Below are 22,324 nucleotides of genomic sequence, written 5' to 3'. Positions count from 1 at the left end.
CCTTCATGTCAGAGACTGTATGAAATTACAATCCATACACTTCCCTAAAACTGTCTGCAGTAAGTTGAAATAATTATTTAATAAAGACGATCTTTGCAAAGTATTTTGTCCTTATAAGTGTAAAACTAATCTCAAGTAATTGAGTCGGTTTCATATTTAGGTTCAAAATATTATGTTTCTACAACTTTAAGGAAAATACTGAGGTCTAAGGGTCATGTCTTTTATTATTGGTTTTTGGTTGTATTTTAAGGATAATGATTTAAAAGATGTTTTTTTTTCTTTACAGATGCAGTCAGATATTGTGTCTGTCTGCTTGTTTGTCAGTCAGGGTGTTGCATTGAGGTACGCACACACACAGTGGAGCAGATCACCCCTCTGGCAGATCTGTGTTGTCAGATTTGTGGCTGAGGGAGGATGACTGGCTGGTTAGTCATTTGCATATCTCAGGCATTTAAAAGGAGCTGCAGGTGCAAGATTTTCCTCACAGATGAGTGGATTTCTCAAAGCACAGATGGGGATACTTTCTACTTCTGCTACTTAAGTATATGTGAATCAAGTAGGCAATTGAAAGACTTTGGCCATTTCCAATCACGTTTTTTGACTGGATACTTTTCTTTGGAAAATATTCACTGGGATCAATATGACGGATGTTCAATGTTGTTATGTCGATTATAACTTAAGGTAGAGAGAGCAATACACTGCAATTGCAAAAGACCTTCAACATGAGGACACTTTTAGTCACTGGCAACTGAAGCAAACTGATTTTCCACAATGTCAGTGCTGATATCTGTGCTGTTCCTCCTCCTGGGTTTATGGGTCTCCAACACAACCACCAACACATGGAGACAGTGTGCAGGTATGAAACACTTTTATTCATTTCTATCTCTTCCATCTTCAACTTTACACTCTATTACCTCAGCTCAGTTCAACACAATTGATGTACGGTTAATGATTAACCAGTGGACTGTTTATGGTCTCATCTGAAACCTGGGAAGCCCCTGCAGCCAAAATTCTTTTGGATAATTCCAGCTGTCTGCGTCTGCATAGTGGGAGTGCTTGTGTGTGCGTGTAGATGTGTGTGTCATATTAACTTAAATTAACATCCACAAGCAAGTACAGACATTGCATGTGGTTAGGCTTAAACTCCAATCCTGTGCACATTAAAATGGATGGAAGGGGAATGTTTATGTTTATGTCTTATTATCTTGAGAGTATTTCTTCTGAATTAGTCTCAGTCTTACCGAGAGTCACATTAAACAACAACCGCACCCAAATTTCACCAAGGTCCACCACCTCCTGGGGCTATTTCTCACACACTATACTAGGTGGGGGGCCTTTGAATGTATTTATTACTTTATAGCTGTAGCTCCCACCCTTTCTGAATTGTGTCTAATTAAAAATAAAGTGATAAGTATCTGAGATCTGAAACTGAGTTTCTTTTCATAAAAAAGAATAAAAACATAATCAGAAATATGTATGTAAAGAATATAAGAGCCTTACATCTTTTATTTACTTATGTATTTATTATCATAATACATTTCAGCTCTATCTATAAATACTGTCGGGTAGTTTAATCTGTTGCAAACCCTTTCATTTCAAAACCTATCCTATGTTTTGTAGGCTTAAACTTGTAGCTGAAAACTATCAGATGTATAGTATAAAAATAGTATCATGCACTAAAGTAATAATGAAGTCTTAGATGCACCAGTAGTAGTTCTAGAGGTAAAAAAAAAGCATGAAGGACCATGAAAGAGAATACTCGGGTAAAGTAAAAGTACCTCTAAATTTAGCACAGCCAATGATGATAATATTTTAGAAACTCAGGAGTTTTAAATTATTTAATTATTTAATTAAATCAATCCAGGGCCCCATCTTGTTTATTTTGCAGCCTAGAGGCTCTAAGCCCCTTAGGTTGGCAACCACTGGTTTATGGGGTGTTTTTCAGTAATTGAGGTCTCTCTTTATTTTCTTACCGTCCTCAGATTTGCTTCCCCTGGATCTTCTGTCTTTTGTTCTTGAGCGGGACACTTCTAAACTTGTGCCTGGGCTGCGCATGAAGCAGGCTGGTGGGGTGAGGGGTGTTCATTTTTTGAGCCCTGATACATCCATGAGCTTTCCCTCCTCCCAGCTCCTGCCAAACTGCCACCTTTTCCCTAAAGAATTCTCAATTGTTCTGACACTGAAAGTCACTCGCAGTGCACCCGAGGTGAGCGTCTGTCAGGAAATACCAGCTTAGATGATTGCTCGAGTGTGATGATCCTCTGCTAAAGTAGAAATTCTTGCATTTGAAATCAAACATGGAAACAATATCAGGTAAAAAGTATTTGTAATGCAAGTAAGCTACTTTTAGGCAATATTCAGGCAAGCAATGTTTTCACGTAGAGCCAATTTAAAGTATTGATGCTGTATATGTAATGTATGCTTGGCTTACTGTAGTTTTTGTTTTCAAAAAGGAAAACCGATTTAAAACTTAAATACTCAAAGTACAACTTCATCGAAATTGCAAAACCGATTTAAAACTTAAATACTCAAAGTACAACTTCATCGAAATTGCAGTTCAATACAGTATTTGAGTAAATGTACCTTGATACTTTGCATCAGTGCCAAATGTGTCTGAAGGTTGGTTTCTGTTTCTCTCACAGACAAATGAATATGTCTTTTCATTGCTGGAACAACAAAACACAGAAAAAAACGCCGCGAAAGAGAAGAGTTTTGCCGAAAAAGAGCAGCAGATGGGAGAGAAGCAAGTCAAGAGTAATGGAGAGGCCGAGCGGATCATCCTTGGACTGAAGGTCTCACGAAAACGCCTACATTTTCTTTTTAAAGGTCATGGAGAGGCTGTGGAGCACTGGGTGTTTCGAGGCATCCGGCTGGCTGATAACCAGTGGCACACTCTTGTTTTAGTTGTAGCTCATAATTATATGAGGCTCACAGTGGACTGCAGCTCACCACTAGAAATGTAAGTTAAACTTGTTTTTTTTTTCATTGCTCTTCTCTGATCTCTGTCTCACACCATCATCTCTTCAGTTTCCTTGAAGCATCGTTTATCTTTCACCACAATAAAATGCTACAGCTCCCAATCAGCTTGCCCCCCGCAGCCATATCACAGTGTCTTGACAGTATGCGATAGATGATTTGTAGTGGAAACTCCCTCTTGGCGCACAGAAGGGTGCAAGATCACATATGAATGTTATACAATTCACGTCTCATGTTACAATGTTTCAGTTCCATAAACACAACAGAGATAAAAACTTTAATTGCAGGGACTTCAGCCCATTTGCAGAGGAAAAATAGCTTCTGTTAGAAGTAATGATGTTTTATGGTAAACAGCGTTCCCTCCAGGCCTTTCCCTTCAGACCTCAACATTCAGGGATCCAGATTCCACATTGGTAGTCGCGGGAGATGGAAGGGCCTATTTTCAGTAAGCTGCACATTTTAAATTGCGATAATATTCCTGAGAATTATGCTATCCCCTCAACCCATTCGAAAATGAATATCTCACCTGTTGCTCCATATTCAGGGTCTGCTGCGACAGCTGGTTCTGGTGCCGGGCTCAGATGCCACTCATCAAATCTGCCCTTCCTCTCAGCCCCAGCTAGCAACTTTATCAGTGCCGCCACTGCTCCTAGATCTGCCTGTCAAAGGGAAGAAGGGTGATGGAAAAGTAACCTCCTATGGTAATTTCTTTTAACATTTAATTCGCAAGACATTTTGATTGAGCACAAACAAGAAACTATATCTGTGACTTCTCTGTCTTACGAATGCACTAGAATCTGAGATGAGAGTGTCAGTGGGCTTGGAGAGGCCATGCTCGGGGTTGCTACAAGGCCAGCTGTGGTTTAATCCGCTCAAGAAGGGCCTCTACATCTGTGATGGCTCAGTATGGATCACTGTAATGGAGGGTGAGAAACCAACAACTGCATATGAGGAAGTCTCTCCTCTTGTTAGTCTGAAAAGTAAAAAATAAATTGCCTTTTCATCAACACAGATCATAAAAGGCTGGACTATGTGTTGGAACATCAGATCCTCACCACCAGCTCAGAGACGCATGATATAGAGGTATTCACCTTTGTGTATTTTTCACTTTAAAACTGATATAGATCTTGTGTTTCTCAAGACTAAGGTAGCCAACGCAACTATTTTCTTTTTCTGGAGGAAAGAAGTTATTTGTTTTTTTTCCTTTTTTACAGCTTAAAATTAGTGATTGGTCTTTAAAATCGCCCATTCCAAACTGCTCAACCCACAGAGCTGCTCTATGTATAGGATCGCAAACAAAACGGATGTTAGTTGTTGATGACATTTCCTGTACGTAAACCTGCTGTTAATATGCCTTTGTTTTGTCTTAATTTTCACTGTCATGTCACAAATGGTTTTTTATCTGCTCTCCAGGTTTTTCAGGTACCTGGCGTGGGTCTGATGGCTGCTATGGCTCACCGGTCTCTAGCCTCTGGCTCAGCTGTGTATCTTTGGACCCAATCAGGTTTCAAACACTACCAGAATATTAGCACACAGGGAGCTCTGGCTTGGAGACATTTCATCATGGGAAAAAGGGTATGACTGTTTATTGGAAAGATCACTGAATTCTCAGCGGAAGTTCCAATTGAAGTTACATTCCCATTGTTTTGTTGTTTTGATGTAGGTATTTCTTGTGGTGTCTAATTCTGGGGCCGATAAGCAACTTAACCAAGAATCAGACTCTTCCGTCATTTACAAGTGGAGCCAACGAAGAAAACGGTTTGTGCGGTTCCAGACTCTGCAGACCCACTGTGCACGAGACTGGGAGGCATTTAACATCAATCAGCATACCTATCTTGCTGTGGCCAATCACAGACATGGTAAAAGGAAATATCTAACAAAACACCTCCTGTTACTGTTCACGGTTTCTGGAATGTCATGAATAAACTTCTCCATTCTGTCTCATACTGGATTGTCTTTCAGGTAACAGTAATCACACTATAGACAGTGTGATATACAAGTGGAACAGATCGACAAAGTCTTTCGAGGTTCACCAGATGCTGCTAACTTCAGGGGCCTACGACTGGGAGTTCTTCACTGTTGGACCATATCATTTCTTAGTGGTTGCAAATGCCTTTGACGGAGTGACCACTTCTGTAGACTCTGTTATCTATGTTTGGGTTGATGGAAGCTTCCAGGTTTTCCAGACAATCAAGGTCTGTGGTGAGAATGTAATGGTATATATATATATATATATATATATATATATATATATATATATATATATATACATATATATATATATATATATATATATAAAAAGGCTGCAATTATGATTAATTTGTTCATTTTACAAAGCAGGTGTTTAGTACCCCACCACAGTTGACAGCAAATCTGAAGGCTGTTTGAGCATAGGAGGGAGTTAGTCTTCATAGCACTTTAAGGTAGCACTTTGCTAGATGATTTCCATACCATTCATCTTCTCAGCAGTTGGGCTTTGATTTCCTCTGATGAGATCTGTATCTCCGAGATGAGTATGAAAAACTATCTTGTCTGCAAAGATAGAGTGAAGGGAATACAAAGATAAAAGGGAAAAGAGATGGGGGTCAAGGAACAAGTGTGTAAATGCATTCAAGGCAGGGCCAAAAATAGATTGTGTGGTTTGGCATGATTTGCTTGAGCGATGGCAGTGCTTTATAACTGATAGCGAATGCTTTAATTGAATCTTGTCACATTGGATGTGGGCGTGCTGACACATTGATAGCCACGTGACAAAACACTGAGAGATGTGTGATTAAGGGGAACTCCGCAGGTAGATGTGAAGATTCACAAGAACACCTTGGGGCTGGTGGAAATAAATTACCTGAAATCATCAGAGAAGAGTGAGAATACAGACTTTGGACATTTTTGGTACATTAGCTGTGAGGCTCACTGATGTAATGTCAGTCTGTTGATCTATGTTATGAATACTTTTACATTTTGTACAGACATTTATAGTCCCCCACCCCCCCATGCATATCTCAACTTTTGATGGTTCCAAGACTTTACGTATATTGTAGCACTTTTAATTAGTCTGACAGAACTATTCACATAATTCTCACATTGCCATATGGGACGTATTTAGTTCTAACTAGCAAAAATAAGCTCAACGAAGTTAGAAAAGGTGGTGATTTTGATAAACATTTTGTCCTCTAATCACTAGAATCTCATTATCATGGCAGTGAGCATGTTATTATGCTAATGTTTGCACATATTTGTATGCACTGACCACCTCGGGTCTCGCTTAAATCGAAGTGATAAATTAATGACCAACAAGAAGTTTTTAAATGACGCCTTGGTCAGGGGTTTTTCTTTTCTGGCCTTGCTTAGCATTATCATACATGCCAGAGGATGATTGTTATTTGCACAATGCTGTGTTCTTATGGGGAAGATTTATTGTCTTTCTCACACCTCTGTATTCGTATTTTTCCTTTAAACAATTCAATATGTAGTTATTCACCATCCATATTTGTGCTTTCATGCCCACACTTGTAGACACATCCACTACACTACAGTATGCAATGAATTTCCCCCTAAGGGATCAGTTATCCAACTGACTGATTGATTGATTGACTCTCTTTGTCTGTCAATTTAGACATTCTGTGCAACAGACTGGGAAATGTTCCAGATTGGCAATAGGGTGTTCTTGGTTGTTGCTAATGGACACAGACTCCATGGTAATGGACCAAGTCAGTACACCATCAACTCAACTATCTATGAATTGGACATGACTGCACAGCTGTTTGTCCGCTTCCAGGACATTGTCACCTACAGGTATTAATGTGCAGTCACCAGATGAAATATACCAGATATATGGCACAAACACAGGCCATACAAGCATTTTTGCTAACATTTAAATAGATTTAAAGATGTTTGCTGCCATTTTACTCACTTATTATCACCACTTACCTTTCCTCTTCCCCTCAAGTGCTGTGGATTGGGAGTTCTTCAGCCTCAGGGAGGAATATTTTCTGGTTGTTGCTAACTCCTACAATGGAGAATCCTACTCTCTCAACAGCATTCTCTACAGGTATTCAACTTGTCAACGACTCCCCTCTCCATACAAAATCTTTCATCAGTCCTTTTTGTTATGTGTTACCCGTCATGACACCAGCTTAAAAACATACAACTGTCCTGCTGATATGTAGATGAATTTTACTATGAGCCAGATAGGATACAGCATCCTGGCAGTTTTGTCATGTGAACAATAACTTGAGACAGGCACTTTATCCATTGATAAACAGATGCTAATTGTCCATTAATGTGATTCATTTGTGTTTGTTTGTTTGTAGGTGGCAGGGATATGAAGGATTTGTGCCTGTTCACTGGCTCCCGACGATTGGGTGCAGTGACTGGGAGTTTTTCAGCTATAAAGGAGAGTCATATCTTATCTACTCTAGTGCCAAAACACCGCTCTCTAAAGTATTTAAACTGAAAACCTACTAGAGAAGTGTCTGTGTGGCTTAATATACTTAATTTGTATGATTGATTTAGTTTCTGTCTGTATTTTTATATCCTTGTAGCGTAAAAGAGATTTTAAAGCCTTCATGGAGGAATATAATATTGACAAAAATGTCATGGGACAGTCAAATAAACTGTTAAAATTAGAAATGTTATAAAATGATTATTTGTTTCTTAGAAGTTATACAGGGGTTTTGGCTAAAGTGTGATTTGGTACAGTGACCAACCATGTATACCGACATACAGTACTATGTTAACAACTGATGTACCTCATTTTGAAACAAACATGGGAGGAATGAATACAGCTGAGCCCCTTTAAAATGAAAAATCTTTATGTAACAATGTGTATTATTAAAAATCATTTGACAGTTTGTTCACTAGCTAGGAAATGTGTCCCCTCGGGGATATTGAGCTGGACTTCTGCGTTTTGTCTCAGAGTAGAAGATTTACAAATGAAAAGTGACAGTAACTTATTGAAATTTATTAAACTAAACTTGGAATGAAAGTTGTTGGTTGTTTATGCATACGATAATATCCAGCTTTGTTAATTTAGTAATTTTGTCAAATTGATTTTGTGATTGGTTGTATTGTTACTCATCTCTCAGCTCCTTGCCACATATTGGTGTCAAATCAGTACAAAAACTATTCTGTCATGGTTGGCTCTTAAAAGACTACCAGTCCCACAATGCCTTTACAAAACCAAAAAAGACAATCTCGGGAGAGTTGTCTATTTTTACAGACAGTGATTATTGACGTTGAAATGTTTAGCTTTTGACATTACCCTATTACCGTGTCATGGGGTGATAGCAGATTACAGACAAGTTAGTTGTTCAATTTTGAAAATATCTTCAGCTGTTTAATTTTAGGAGGGCAGCTTTACCAAGTGAAGCACTACAAGTACCACAATGCATCATTATATGCTCTTCTAGGAAGAAACATGGCTGCCTACTGTTCAGCGGTGGTATTTTTATTTACATTTCGCTTGTTTTCTGCTCCAATGCGAACTGTGGAAGAAAGAGCTTGTATCCGAAGCCATTCTGAGTAAAAGTTGAATCCAAGTATTACTTGGAGTTTCTGTGAGATAGCGCTGTTTTTCAACCTTTTCACGCCTTTTTTCGCTGAGCTGTCGAGCCGCTCATCGGTGAGTCGCTGCGACTAGATTTACCGTTGATAGCGTGCTAAGCTAGCTTAACAACACACCCGCGAATTCAGCGCACACACACCGGTTAGTATTCGCAATGTTTAGCCCCGTGAAGTCCTCTTATTTCAGAGTCAGTCCGGCCATTGTCAACCGAGAACTCGGTAAGACCAAGATGAGATAGCAAGAGGGCACGTCGGAGTGCTATCAAGCGTTTCACTGGGAGACCAAACCGCCTGCATAACTGAGAGAAAACAAAGCAATTAAAACCCCACGCAACATGTTTGGGAATCTTTTCGAAGAAGAGGGGGACGAAGGTTTGTCCTCGACCTCAACTACGGGGAAACTTGTTAAAAGTGGAGATGAGCCCCCTCCACCTCGTGGACGGAGCAATCTGTGCGGCATCAAGAACCAGGGGGGGACTTGCTACCTCAACTCTCTGCTCCAGACCCTGCTGTTCACCCCCGAGTTCAGAGGTACGGACAGGTGACTCTCCCAACCAGCGACACCGAGTGGCAGTTAACTTGTGTTCATTTGTTGGTGTGTGTTCGCAGAGGAGCTGTTCAGTTTGGGGCCAGAAGAATTGGGATGTCTTGAAGACAAAGACAAACCAGAGGCGAAAGTAAGGGATGCAAGCTGTCTCTTGTGGTAACCACCAGTGTAGTCAGTGACTGACTTTGCGGAGTGTGATGAAATCCATCCTTTTTTTTTTTTTGCTTAGGTCAGAGTGATCCCACTGGAGCTGCAGAGATTGTTTGCCCGCTTGTTGCTGGTGGACCAGCAGAGCGCCTCCACCGCTGACCTCACAGGCAGCTTTGGTTGGAACAGCAGCGAGGTCGGTGCTCATTATATGTGACACAGAAAGAAAGAGAGGCTCAAGTTACCTTTCTCGTTTCAGTGGTTGCTGTAATGAAGAAAAATTTGTTGTCACACTTACTGCATGGTAGACAGGCCATTAACCTTCTCGAAATTCCATATCCCACTGCAGGCTGTACAGCTGTGTTCACGCCAAGTTAATACACAGACAAGGAAGACAGACAGACAGAAAGAAAGAAAGAAACAGGCTCAGAATTTGCCACAAGGCATTGTAACCTATTTTTACTCTTAAAAAAGACACGCAGCGATATCTTTAAACTACAAGTAGTGCTCTAAAACCATCAAGCTGCTGTGTAGTGGAGGAGATAAGAGAGACTATTAGGAAAACTGACAAAAACATTGAGAAGTTGTAAACTACTCATTTAAAACGGGGAGACATGCGGTGTCCCAATTTCCAACGACCTGATTTATTTAGGCCTTCAATATCTACAGTGTGTTCCTGATAATAAAGTGACTGAATTAATTCTACTCTGTCGGTACATTATTTTCCCACTTTGCATTCATCGCTAACAAAACAATTAGGAAGCGGTGGAAAATCAGAATAAGCTTTTGGATCAGCAGAATTATAAAAAAGTGGGTCGGCTGAGATTTTTCAGATTTGATTAACCTTCTCTTCTGCAAGTCTGTTACGTTTGTACTAAAAAAAAAAAAAAGATTTTTTGCATGAATGAATGCATTCAAAATGAACTTTTGAAGTGGGAAGTTGTATCGAGGTTACACATCTTCCAGTCCAACCTCTCACAAGCGACTAACGCTGGTTAACAAACATGCAGTATACCTAACCCATCAAGCAGAAGTGTCGTTTTAATATTTGATTAGATTGAAAAGTTCTTTCTGTCCGTCCCTCCCGACACTGATCCTTTTTTGTTCTGGCTCTTTAAAGGGGACTAATCAGCATGATGTCCAGGAGCTGAACAGGATTCTGTTCAGTGCCTTGGAGCACTCTCTTGTGGGCACCAGCGGCAGTACATTTATCCAACGCCTCTATCATGGGACCATTGTTAACAGCATCGTCTGCAAGGAGTGTGGAAATGTCAGCCAGAGACAGGTGTGTGTGTGCCTGTGGAAACCTGGCGCAGGCTTCTCTGACCCCAGGCAGAGGAAGCTGTCACTTTGGCCAAGAAAGATTTAGTCATCCCAGTAGAAGGATAAGTTACGGCTCACTTAGATTAGTGTTCTTCATCCCAGTTCTGTTTAAAACGTGTGTTTGTTTCATCTCCAGGAGGACTTCTTGGACCTGACCGCGTGTGTCTGCGGTGTATGTAGCCTGGAGGAGGCTCTGTGGAACATGTTTGTAGAGGAAGAGTTCTTTGAGGGCAACAACTTGTACCGCTGTGCTCAGTGTGACAGATTAGTCACTGCTGCCAAGGTTGGTGCCAGTTTTTAAACTGTGCTACCACGGTAACAGATGTTTAAATACATTGAAATGGTATTATTATTATGATTATTCTTATTGAAATGGTGTTATCTGCTATCGTCTAGTCTGCCAAGCTAAAGAAGTTGCCTCCGTTCATGACCATGTCTTTGCTGAGATTCAGCTTCGACTTTGCCAAATTAGAGCGATACAAGGAGACGGGCCGCTACAGCTTCCCCCTCACCATCAACCTGCGACCTTTTTGTGAACAGGTACTGGAGGGAGCTGACCCTGCCAACAGGCAAATTTGGCAATTGACACAAATGTTTTGCTTCTTTAAGATGTCTTGAAAACTGTTTTGTTTTCATAGACTGATGGAGAGGACTCTGATTTCACCTATGAGCTGTTTTCTGTCATCATCCATAAGGGCGGCTGCTATGGTGGCCATTACCACGTTTACATTAAGGATATTGATGAACTCGGCCATTGGGAGCCACCGGTAAGAAAACAACATGGGTGACTGTATAGTAAAGAGATACATATTTTGATTCAAACTACGTAGCAGTTGGTTTAGATTGTTATTCCTGCCGGCAAATTTATCATGTTTTTTCAAGTTTATCATTATCTTCAAGCTTTTGGATATATGCGTCAGGAAAAGCAGCACCTCTGTGTCTTGTCAGGTGGAAGACTACAAACCCAAAACTCAGAAAAAAGTCAAGGAGGAGGTCAAGGAGTCTTGTGAGCCAAAAGTACAAGAAGACGACCCCCTGTCTGTTCTCACTGCTATAATTGCTCAGGTACACATAGAACTATTTTACATCTGACCTTCTTGCGTCACTTTTTATTTGTCGAGACGAAGGCACTGTTTATCTGTGATAAGTTTACACTGCAGTTCTTTTACTGTCCACTAGGAGTCATCAAAGAGTGTTCTGTTGGACCAGCTGGGTCAGAAACTGATGGATAAAATTGGCTCGTCTTGGAGCAAAAAGTTCAGAAAACCCTATGGTCCCATCGGAAAGGTATCATTGTTTGGGTTTTTAGTTTTTAGGTCTTTTTTTGGTTTTCTATTCAGTTTCCATTAATTTTGTAGATATAATGCAGTTTTCATGCTTTTTTTTTTTTCCTAGTTCCTGCAGTCCCACAACGATGTTTTCATGTTGGTGTCCAATGGTACTCGAGTGGCACTTAAAGCAAATCCACCAAGCCCAGTGACTGAGCCTCCTCACCCAGCAGAGACGACCATCAGCTATGATCCTTCGACGGCTCCAGAGCCAGGAGCTCCTGAACAACAGTTAGAAGCAAACCACAACTCAAAACCAGAGGTATTGGAGCAAAAGCCCATCTCAGAGTTTAGATGAAAATGTATTAAGTGTAAAGCTTTTGTAGTTTTCTGTCTCCTTATCTAAATTCTCGATAGAAAGCCTGTGATTCCTTTGATGCATGTTTTCTCACGGTGCGCCCTCCTGTCTGTCAGCAGGGTAGCCACTGGTTTGACCTTAATGACTCCACGGTGACTTCCATCAGGGAGTCGGACATAGAGAAGCAGTTCCAGGGCAAAGAGAGCGCCTACATGCTGTTCTACAGGAAAACACAGCTGCACAGGCCCAGTGAAGGTAATGAGTACCACATTTTGCATTTGTAATGGAAAGATTACATCTGCTTCGTTGAGCTGGCGGATGAAATGGAGGAGAGGTGAATACAGTCATTCAAAAAGGTTTTCATTCATTTTTGTAGTTTATTCATACTTTTTGGATCCGATAACTAAATAGAGGATGTATGAATTATTTACTGAATAGTTTTTTCTTTTCTCTTTTCCAGCTCTGAACAATCCTCAATATAAAGTTCCTTCCCACCTCATCCAGACGGCTCAGGAGGAGAGCATCAAAGTGCAGCAGATGCGGTATAGAAAGAAACGCACACTTAACATAACACGCCGCCATTGTTTTTGTACGATCCAACTCAGAGTCGTGAGAATACACGAGTGTCTCACATTACTCAAACTAGTGAGTGATCGTATAGTAAGTGCAAACCCTAACTACACCAAGAAAAAAAAGAAGAAACATTTGTTGCATTTAATAAGACTGCATTTCTTCTGTTACAGTGAAAAGTTTGAAGCCACGAATAACACAGTGGAGCTGCACCTGCACCTGGCTCCCTCATACAGGCTAGAAAATGGAGCCCTGCAGCCAGTTAACAAAGAGTCAAATGGGTGCATTGCTCTCAGTTTTGACCGGAGGAAAACCGTGGGGGAGCTGCGCATCACTATCTATCAGGTATTGTAGTTTCAAAAACAACAGCCACTTTGTTTTGAAATCACGAAAGTAACCCTTTTTTCTTTTTTTCCCCACTTAGATGCAGGAACTCTGGGAAGGAGATATGGCTCTAACCGTGGCCAAGAGTCTTCCAGCAGGTTTACATCTCTACAACACTCTTACAGGTGAGACACCATAAACAACTAACTGGAAATTGTGAGTGAGTACTTTGTTTTCTAGTAATATTTCTTTATTTTTTGCTCTTTACAGATGACGATGTATCCCTGTACAGTGCAGGAATCCACACAAACACTGAGCTCTTTGTGTGGAATGGCAGAGAGGTGAGGAAATGCTTCATTTAGCTCATATGTTTCCTCTTTCTGTTTTGTTGTGGTTTAACTTAGTGTTGTTCAAATGCTTTTTTTTTTTCTTAATTGTCCCTTTTCAGGTGTTTGGAGCAACTGTTCAAGCGGGAGCCGAGTGGGAGCCAGTCTTGCTGACTGTTGTCCGTCCCTTTCTGGGTGAAGATGTGGATAAAGAGGTGGAGAACGGGGTAGAATGTGATGGGAGCAGGGCGGATTTTGAAAATGGGGAGCCAGGACTTAAAAGGGAAGCAAGAGGGTTTGCAGGTGGCTCTACTCTTGGGCAGGTGAGGGAGGCACTGGGGGAACCAAAGGAGAGTCTGCTGTGCCAGGAGCATAAGAAGGGAAAGGGAAGAGAGCAGGGGGCAGGGGAGGGAGGGGGCGCAAGCGGGTGGAGGGTCTTCCCACCTGACGACATGCAGCGCACTCTCAAGGAGCTGTCGCTAAAAGACGGAGACGCACTGTTGGTGCTGGAGCCGCAGTCGTTGGACAGCAGGTAGGATCTCTGAGGTACTCTGTGTGCATGGAGGGGTTTTCTGCTTGGGTCTAAGCTGTACTCCTGACTTTCTTTAGTGTGTTCACCCTATATGGAGACGTTGTCACGGTGACCACACCGTCAGACTGCCGCTGGCTCCAGGTGGAATTTCGGCCTCAATTAAAAGGAGGGGAAGAGGAAAAAGAGGAGGAGAGGAAGAAAGTCAAGGTTCCAGCCACAGGAAATATGGTCGGTAATTTATGTCTTTTTCCGGTGGTGTTTATTTCTTTATTTATTTTTTTATCTGTCAGTTTAAGTGTCATGTTCTTCTTTATAAGGATCATCTGGGTTTTTGTTTAATTTTGCTTTCGTACAGCTGCTATGTGAAGTGAAACAGAGGGCCATAGAGGAGCTGCAGCTGCAGGATCTTCCCTCAGGCAAGATGCACATTTTTATCCATAGCTGCTGAACTGCAGCATAAGAAGTAGTCTTTAAAGTACAAGTGCTTCAAACGTTGTCCAACGAATCTAGTTTCTGTATGTAAGTTAGGGTTTTGCTATGTAAAATGAATAAGAAGGGGATACAAAAACTTTTTTTAACTCAAACACTTCAAACTTGAGGCTTTTTAGGCTTTTGAGGGTGTCCATTTTGTTTTTTTCTATACCATATGTATATAGTATGTAAGCTCTCAAGCAAGACGATATGATACGATCCAATTTGCTAATTAATAAAAAAACGACTCACTGAAAAAAATCATATTTGAATAAGAATTCAGACCCCTAACTTAGGCTGGAGTAACCCTAACACTTAAAGGTGCCAATGCTTCCAAGGATAACTCAACGAAGCACTGTTTTCTTGGTAATCATCCTGCAAACCGTGCACAGCTATATTCACATGTCTTCAGTGGTGCTGTGCGGGGTCAGCACAGGAGTTTCACAGAATTTTTTCCCATTCCATCTTAGATTGTTTGGCTTGCATTCTGGCATGCACCATCAGCTGTGGAACCCTGTAGACACAGACTTGTGTGCCCTCTTCATTATATCCATTCGACTCAGTGGTTAATGTGCTGTATCAGTGAAAGGCTCAAGTAGACCTAAAACTGAGCGTGAAAAGTTTAATTTTTGTATGTATTTCTTTTGCCACACTTGAGGAGAGTCACAAAGTGTTTTCATTGGCCTCGCTCTTAAACCTGCTGTTTCCCCTGTGTTGCAGGTGCACAGTTCTGTCTGAGGCAGGTCGACTGCACAGGGAAACTCCTTCCTCCAGGTACCGTGTCATTTGTTTCCTGGGGGTGATTTCAGCCACGAAGATCACTTAAGAGCTGGAAATCCCCCTCATTTCGACAGAATATCAGAAACACTTTCCTTTATACTGTCCTACCAAAAATGTTTAATAGGTGCTCCCCCCGCTTGTAATTTTCCTTCTTATCATCTGCCTTTGAAATCTTAGAGCATGTTTATAAAGTTCGCTCCTTTTCGCCTTCTCCTGGTTTGCCTAACAGTTTGTGAGGAGGTGAGTGTTCGGGAGGCGGGAGTGCGACTCATGACCACACTGACTCTCTGTCCGGGAAGCAGCCCCAAGGCTACACAGGTGTGTCTTTTTATTTCTTCAGTAAAATCTTTTTCTTTTTCTTTTTTCTTTCTCTCCATTGCACCTGCACTGATGAAAGCCACAGAACCTTTAATAAAACAAATCCAGGAGTTACGAGTGTTTTATGCCTGATTGATGTTTCGCTCCTCCGTACTTTGCAGCTGTTGTTGTACTTCTCTGTGGGTTCAGCTCCCTCTGCTGGCACGGAAATGGACATAATTGTCGAGAAGAACTGCACCGTCAAAGAGGTGAGGAAACGGAAACGAGTCACAGTTTGCTCCCATTAGATGTATGTGTAGTTTTAAAAAATAATATGCCATTGTTTTTGACTTGTTTAATTTATTTTCTTGTCAGTGTCTTAAAGCGATGCTGGATGCTGTTGGACTTGATGGTAAGACTTCTTTCTTTCTGTAGTGTCCCCCCCGTTTGTATTGTTCACGTACCATGAACACAACTTTTCTGAAATTAGAATTTCTAAGATGATCTCTGCTTTTGTCACAAATTCAACACATTTCTGTTGTTGCACTCATGATAAGTGTTTGTTTTCTTTTTTTTTTTTTTTTTTCCCAGGCACATGTTGGCACTTGAGGAGACTAGATTGGTGTGAAGAAGTTGGAGAGCCACTCATGGATGAGGTAAGTCACTGGCTGGTTCTTAACGATATCACGTACTCCAGGCAAACATCTCCTGGTAAAACCGCAACCTTAACTTTTGCAGTGAAGGGATCTGGTGTATCCATTGCGTAAGGCGGGTGTTTTTGCATGCATTTTCTGGATCTGCTTGTCCTCTTAGATGGAACGTTCGCTGTAAATTGATACAATGTTGTTCTTAGAGATAACCTTTATCCTGTAATAAAACATTTCTATCCAGATGGGAGCAGTCTGTTCCAGGATGAAAATGTCCCATTCATGTCCCATCTCTTGAGAGGTTCAATAACCATGAAAATAATGCGAAACATGTGCTACTTCATGTGGATTTTAGCTTGCCCTCATATTGTGTACCTCTCTGAGGTTCTACATGTATATTCGTTGATCAGATGACCCTTAAACCTTTGTGGTCACATAGTAACGGCACCCTCTTTATTCCCAGGATGCTTCTCTGTCAGAGCTGAAGCTTTTAAATGGAGAGACATTGGTTGTCACAGAGGGACTTTTACCTCCGAAGGTACATGAATGTTTTTAGTGTGGCTCTAGATTCATGATGATTTATAGCATCATAGCTTCTTTCTTCAGCCCCTTTTTGTCTATATATTTTTCCTCAGGGTTTTCTTAAGCTATCTGTGTGGCTGTGTGTGGATCCAGAAAATATGGCAACAGATTTTAATCACACAGACAACGGCTCCGCCAGAGAACAAAGGCTGGGAGGGGAGAGTGCAGGAAACATGGCAGAGCTGATAAGTGTGGGACAAGTTGAGATATCAGATGAGGCCACTCTGGAGGATCTCAAGTCTCAGGTAGTTTCAAGTTCTTTTTAAAAAAAATTTTATTTAAAAATTTAAATTATTTTTTAATTTATTCACTCCTTCTTTCAGGACAATCCTTAAATGTTCCATTCAGGTGATTTCAGTCTTCATTACTGAGCGATAAATGTTTCTGTTTTAAACAACCACATGCACGACCAGGAAACGATTATGTTTCTGTCATATTGGACCTGAATTTGCAACTCGTATCATAAATATTTCATTTTTCTACAGAGAATAAGTTCAATTCAATTCAGTTCAAAAATTTATTTCTATAGCACATGTCTTCACCGTGGGATAGTTAGGAACGCAATTTCGATCTCTCTGTAGCCTATGTCTTGTATATATGAAGAAATTGACAATAAACCTGACTTTGACTTTGACATTAAAACAACCTCAGCTGACCAAAGTGCTTCACATAGCAACTGTATCACATATTAAGAGAGTTATCAATAAAATAGCAATAAGAATAACTTCATCACAGGTAAAATCAAATTTTGAGATAAAATTAGCAATAAAACAACAATAAAAGTAGCAAGCCAAGGTAAACTCCATTTCAGCTAGTGGAAAGCCAGGGAAAAGAGATATGTTTTCAGTCTGGATTTGAACTGGCCTAACGACTGAGGACCTGACAGACAACGGGATGCTGTTCCACAGTCTGGGTGCTGCCACAGAGAAGGCTCTATCGCCTCTCGTCTTTAGCCTGGCTTTGGGAACAGCCAACAGGAGCTGGTCAGCTGACCTCAATGCTCTGAGTGGAGTGTAGGGCTGCAGCAGCTCACTTAAGTAAGACGGGCCCATGGAGTTTAAACACTTAATAAACAATAATAAACAATCAATAAAACCTTAACTTTCACCCGAAAGCCGACAGGGAGCCAATAAAGGGTGCACAAGACTGGGGTGATGGATTCGCGCCTCTTAGTTCTGGTCAGCAGGCAGGCTTCAGCGTTTTGGACGCCCTGCAGACGCTGCAACCCTGGTCCAACCCTATATATAAAGAATTACAGTAATCCAAACGCGATGTTATAAATGTGTGGATTGCTCTTTCAAAATCAGCCCGAGGAAGATAAGATTTCATCTTTGCAAGAGTCCTCAGCTGGAAAAAGCTGGCCTTAATGACAGCACTGATGTGCTTATCAAATTTAAACAGGGGGTCAACCATCACACCCAGATTCCTAACAAAAGGACGGCAGTAGGAGGACAGGACCAATCACACTGTCATGTCCATGCAGGGGATTACTTTTTCCGAACACCAGAATCTCAGTTTTATCTTTATTTAGGTTCAGAAAGTTCAATTTCAACCATGCCTGTACCTCCCCAAGACAATCCTGCAGCATTTTTACTGCAGACTGGCTGTCATTGGTGGTTACAGGCAGATAAATTTGAACGTCGTCTGCAAAGCAATGAAAGAGGACTTTGTGCTTTTTAAAAATGGAACCCAGGTGGAGCATGTACAGGACAAAAAGAACAGGTGCTAATATCGACCCTTGGGGTACACCATAGTTCAGAGGAGATGTACAGGAGGAGTACTGTCCAAGATTTACAGAAAAACTCCTATTAGAGATATAGGACTGAAACCAATTGAGTGCTGTACCTTTTAATACCAACAAGTGTCTCCAGGAGGGTCAGAAGGATACTGTGATCCACAGTATCGAAGGCTGCGGACAAGTCTAAAAGTAAAAGGACTACTGATTTCCCCACTTCAACAGTTAAAAGAAGGTCCTTAAAAACTTTTAAAAGGGCTGTTTCAGTTCTGTGATGCAATTTAAAACCAGACTGAAACTTTTCACCAATTTCATTAAGATCTAGATAGGAGGTTTCTAAGTTGTAATCAAGATTTTTTGCTCTAGAACCTGTGTGTATTATTTAGGCTCACAGGTTTCCTCATAGATCTGCAAGTTGCTGAGGACAAGTCAAATGATCCTTTTCTCTTTTTAAAACCAAGTAAAAGAAAAGAATTCTATCCATCTTCATAGGTGTTTGGCTCAGAGAAAGTGGCGTCAGTGGCCTGCAGAAGGATTTATTGCACAATTCCAGTATTTTTCAATGCTTAGAAGGACCTTTTTCTCTGAACTGATTATTGAAAATGATCTTGAGTAATATACAAAATGTCTCTACTTTAATGCTTATGTTATACTGTTGAATGACTGACTTACTATTGGAAGTCTATATCAGCAACCTTAAAGCTGTTCACCTGTCCAGAATGTACCCCACCATCTCTCCCAGGGACAACAGAGTTAGACTCCATTGTCTTGCACCTCTGAATGTGATAAAGCGGATATAGATCATGGATGGATTGGTGCATTCTTCTTTAGTTGCTCTCTTTCCAACGTTCCTCTAATTCTTTCAGGTGTTGACGCTGCCGTCACTTCAGGATGTGTGTGTGCCAACCACTGGGTTTTTGCGCCTGTGGCAGATGGAGGGACAAAGGCTGGCACGTATTCTCAGAGGACAACAAGTCACGCTCAGGTCTAAACACTGTCCTCTCAGAAGTTTCACAGTTGTACATTCTTGGCCAGAGATGGACTAAAGTAATGATAGATGAAGAACCTTGAGTTGTTGTTTTCATTTTTTCCAGGAAGTTGAAGCTGAGCAGCGGTACGGACCTTTGTGTGCAGCTCCTGCAGAAAGAGGAGGATCTTGGGTAAGTTTTGGGTACCTACATTTTGTTTTTTTTTGTCTTTCTTTTTTTAAAGCTGTTTTTTTACTTAGTTTTCCTCTATTTAATGTGTTAAGCTTACATTTATTCCTGGTTTAAAGGCCTAAGCAAGTGCTGCTGAGTGTTAAGATGGGAATACCTGGGGAGAGATGTTACTATCCCTCAAAGGAGCTGATCTGGGATGCTTCTCACGATTCATCTCCTCGTTCTCTACGTACATGTCTGGCTGCGCACTTTGGCCTCTCACCTGACTCTGTGCTTTTAGCCAAACACCAGCCAGACAAACATGTTTGGGAAGAAATCTCCAACTGGGTAATATTAAGAGTCACTTTTGAAAAATAACTTATTTTTTGACGGGGTTTAAGGATGGTCCGTTATTGCTAAATTTTTGCATTCTCACTCCCTTTTACTGTCAGACTCAGCAAGTATCCAAAAAGAAGAAGAAGAAAAAGGCAGAATCGCTGCTAGGAGCTCCATTCCACCTCAAAGACGGAGACATAATTGGTGCCAAGGTAATAATAAAGTTCTTGTTATTTAATAAACAGTTTTGTTTTTCTGAGTTGTTCCAAAATGGTTCATGAAGCTTTTTGTCTCTTTCTTTTTCTTCCCCAGAACCTTTTGGTTGACAACAACAGGGACTTCATCACAATGGAGGATGAGCAGGGACAGCAGAGACTCAGGGAGCAGGCAGAGCAGCGCAGGAAAGGGTGGGAGCCCCTTAGCTTTTGCACATGCAGCCGCTGGAAAAACAACTTTTTGATTATTTCTATGGCTTCACAGTAGAAAGAAACGAGGAAAAAAGATCCATAAAGAAAATACATGCAGATTGTTTTTTTTCTAGCTGACTCTTTAGTCACGATCCTTTTGGTGAATTTTGTACACTTGCTTATTTTCAGAGGGCAGACCGCTGACGGTGCCGGACGAACCAAATCCAGGAAGCCAGAGGTGCCGCTGTCAATCAGTGTCGGTGTTTTCAGATAGCATCCTTCTTCCACTGGTGTATGGACAAATCAGGACTTCTATAACAGCATATGTGCACACACATTGAGATGCAACACTGCAAATTAGGACATTCCAACCAAATCAGTATTGGGCTGTTTGTTTTTCTAGAACTGTTTGCATACTGTCACCTTCCCCAAATCTCTCAAATGTAAAAAAAAAAAAAAAGAAATCCTAAATTAATTCCTGCTTCTCATCTTAGTGATGAATGAAGAGAAGTTCTTTAATTCACTACTTTGTAATGACTGGTAATCATTTTTCTTTTCTCTATGCATATACATCCTGAGATAAACGTTTTAATTTTTTTTTTTTTTTTATACGGACACAATTACCTGCTGGAGTTTCTATTGACTTTCTATTTTGAAATTGGATTTAGACCACTATCCAGTGGCTTTTAAATTTTTGCCTTCTTCAAGTGATTTAGCTTAAATCCATGCAGGGAATTGCCGTCACTAAGTCCCCATATTCTTTCTAAAGGTACAGTAAGTAACTGTTTTGATGACAAAACGTTTCACTTTGCATTATGGTTGAAAGTTGCTCCAGATCACCGGCTCTATTGACGGCTTTGTTTTAGGTTTTCTTGGGAGAGGAGAGATAGGCCTTAATGTGGAGAAGCTACGGTGCTGCTCTGTCTTCCCTACCTCACTCTCAACCTCTCCCACTTCTCTTCCTCTACCTCCTCTGACCTGCCTGCCGATGACTTTTTCCAGTCCTTTGCTTTTCACCTGCTATTTATTGGAATAAATAGTGGAGCAGGTGAAACGTTGAAAACATTGCTAAATGTTTTAACCCTGTGCACTTAACACTGGATGAGCCATGATGAAATAACTGGGATATATTGGGTAAATTAATTCCAGCCTTTTTAGAGGACAATATATTAAAGCAGGATGTCACTGTAGTTCACCATCTTCCATTGAAGAAAGAGCAGTTTGGAGCTGAAACTGTTATAAAGTTATGTGACCGGTTAAGATGCCAGATGAATTCAGAGCTCACCTCTGCCCCGGAACTGTACTGTAAAACTTGATTTATGTGCAAGTTAAAGATCCCTGAGATTTCTGTAATGTTTTTATTGCATGCACTGTGTGACCTTTAGGGAATTTAAACTCAATATTTTCAAAACTGTATAAATTAGGGTTTTTTTTGGGGGGAGTTATTTAATTTTGTTATATGAATCTGGCCTTGATAAGTGCCAATAATTTGCTTGTAGAAATATAATCTATAGATGAAAACAGTTTGATGATATACTCAGTAATAGGGGGATTTTGTTCTGTATCATATGGTTTCAATTACTTGTTACCAATCACATTGTTGGTGTTGTTGATCATGACTGATCTGCTGTTATCCATGCCAGATTGTATTTGCAGAAAGTATTTTATGAACAATAAAGGTTATACAGACGCAACGATCTGTCATGTTCTTTATGCTCAAACAGATTCTCTGCGTTCTCTATGAAAGGAGCTTGGTTTTAAACGGATTGCAAAGGCTTTTTGGGATTCTGTTTTTCCAGAAAAACTATTCAGCGACTCACCATGACATTTGGCACAAACATTAAAGGTTCACAGATGATGTCTACAGATAAATGCAACCCTACAAAGAGCTTCACCACTCTGTCTAGATCAGGGCTTGCCTAAACAATGAAACGAGCAGAAGCAGAAGTCCACAGTATGGTTTGCAGTGAATCAATCCCAGTAACTTCTCCATTGTG

At 40.8% G+C, this 22,324-nt stretch overlaps 2 protein-coding genes across 3 annotated transcripts; both read left to right on the top strand.

Moving 5' to 3' along the window:
• Nucleotides 1–489: 489 nt before the first annotated feature.
• LOC142402575 (thrombospondin-type laminin G domain and EAR repeat-containing protein-like) lies at nucleotides 490–7,928 on the top strand. The gene is made up of 13 exons (XM_075488111.1): nucleotides 490–856; nucleotides 1,983–2,206; nucleotides 2,643–2,959; nucleotides 3,331–3,421; nucleotides 3,521–3,677; nucleotides 3,771–3,902; nucleotides 3,989–4,059; nucleotides 4,390–4,551; nucleotides 4,640–4,835; nucleotides 4,939–5,171; nucleotides 6,590–6,768; nucleotides 6,923–7,024; nucleotides 7,287–7,928. The coding sequence occupies exons 1-13, from the start codon at nucleotides 772–774 to the stop codon at nucleotides 7,438–7,440; spliced, it is 2,103 nt and encodes a 700-aa protein (XP_075344226.1). The 5' UTR covers nucleotides 490–771; the 3' UTR covers nucleotides 7,441–7,928.
• A 460-nt stretch (nucleotides 7,929–8,388) lies between these two features.
• On the top strand, nucleotides 8,389–22,021 carry usp40 (ubiquitin specific peptidase 40). 2 transcript variants are annotated; one of them, XM_075447560.1, is made up of 31 exons: nucleotides 8,389–9,069; nucleotides 9,148–9,215; nucleotides 9,315–9,428; nucleotides 10,353–10,517; nucleotides 10,692–10,838; nucleotides 10,952–11,095; nucleotides 11,194–11,322; nucleotides 11,504–11,620; nucleotides 11,735–11,842; nucleotides 11,951–12,145; nucleotides 12,301–12,436; nucleotides 12,642–12,723; nucleotides 12,925–13,096; nucleotides 13,176–13,260; nucleotides 13,346–13,416; nucleotides 13,524–13,933; nucleotides 14,011–14,161; nucleotides 14,289–14,349; nucleotides 15,125–15,178; nucleotides 15,414–15,502; nucleotides 15,664–15,750; nucleotides 15,857–15,893; nucleotides 16,073–16,137; nucleotides 16,592–16,666; nucleotides 16,764–16,955; nucleotides 19,312–19,430; nucleotides 19,540–19,605; nucleotides 19,722–19,932; nucleotides 20,037–20,132; nucleotides 20,233–20,327; nucleotides 20,517–22,021. In XM_075447560.1, the coding sequence occupies exons 1-31, from the start codon at nucleotides 8,874–8,876 to the stop codon at nucleotides 20,599–20,601; spliced, it is 3,822 nt and encodes a 1,273-aa protein (XP_075303675.1). In that variant the 5' UTR covers nucleotides 8,389–8,873; the 3' UTR covers nucleotides 20,602–22,021. The 2 variants fall into 2 exon arrangements, with proteins under 2 accessions (XP_075303675.1, XP_075303674.1); XM_075447559.1 differs by having other exon boundaries at nucleotides 12,298–12,436.
• Nucleotides 22,022–22,324: the final 303 nt, after the last annotated feature.

The sequence above is a fragment of the Odontesthes bonariensis genome, chromosome 17 (genome assembly GCF_027942865.1).
Source record: "Odontesthes bonariensis isolate fOdoBon6 chromosome 17, fOdoBon6.hap1, whole genome shotgun sequence".
Classification (NCBI taxonomy): domain Eukaryota; kingdom Metazoa; phylum Chordata; class Actinopteri; order Atheriniformes; family Atherinopsidae; genus Odontesthes; species Odontesthes bonariensis.
The sequence above is the reverse complement of the archived record's forward strand: the minus strand, read 5'-3'. Positions and strand labels throughout refer to the sequence as shown.

Excerpts from the sequence above, each read along its gene's own strand:
- LOC142402575 (XM_075488111.1), top strand. The coding sequence starts at position 772 with ATGTCAGTGCTGATATCTGTGCTGTTCCTCCTCCTGGGTTTATGGGTC. Across the intron at positions 2,960-3,330 it reads TGCAGCTCACCACTAGAAAT|CGTTCCCTCCAGGCCTTTCC; the intron begins GTAAGTTAAACT and ends TATGGTAAACAG. Across the intron at positions 3,678-3,770 it reads TGGAAAAGTAACCTCCTATG|AATCTGAGATGAGAGTGTCA; the intron begins GTAATTTCTTTT and ends CGAATGCACTAG.
- usp40 (XM_075447559.1), top strand. The coding sequence starts at position 8,874 with ATGTTTGGGAATCTTTTCGAAGAAGAGGGGGACGAAGGTTTGTCCTCG. Across the intron at positions 13,934-14,010 it reads CCGCAGTCGTTGGACAGCAG|TGTGTTCACCCTATATGGAG; the intron begins GTAGGATCTCTG and ends GACTTTCTTTAG. Across the intron at positions 15,503-15,663 it reads GCAGCCCCAAGGCTACACAG|CTGTTGTTGTACTTCTCTGT; the intron begins GTGTGTCTTTTT and ends CGTACTTTGCAG.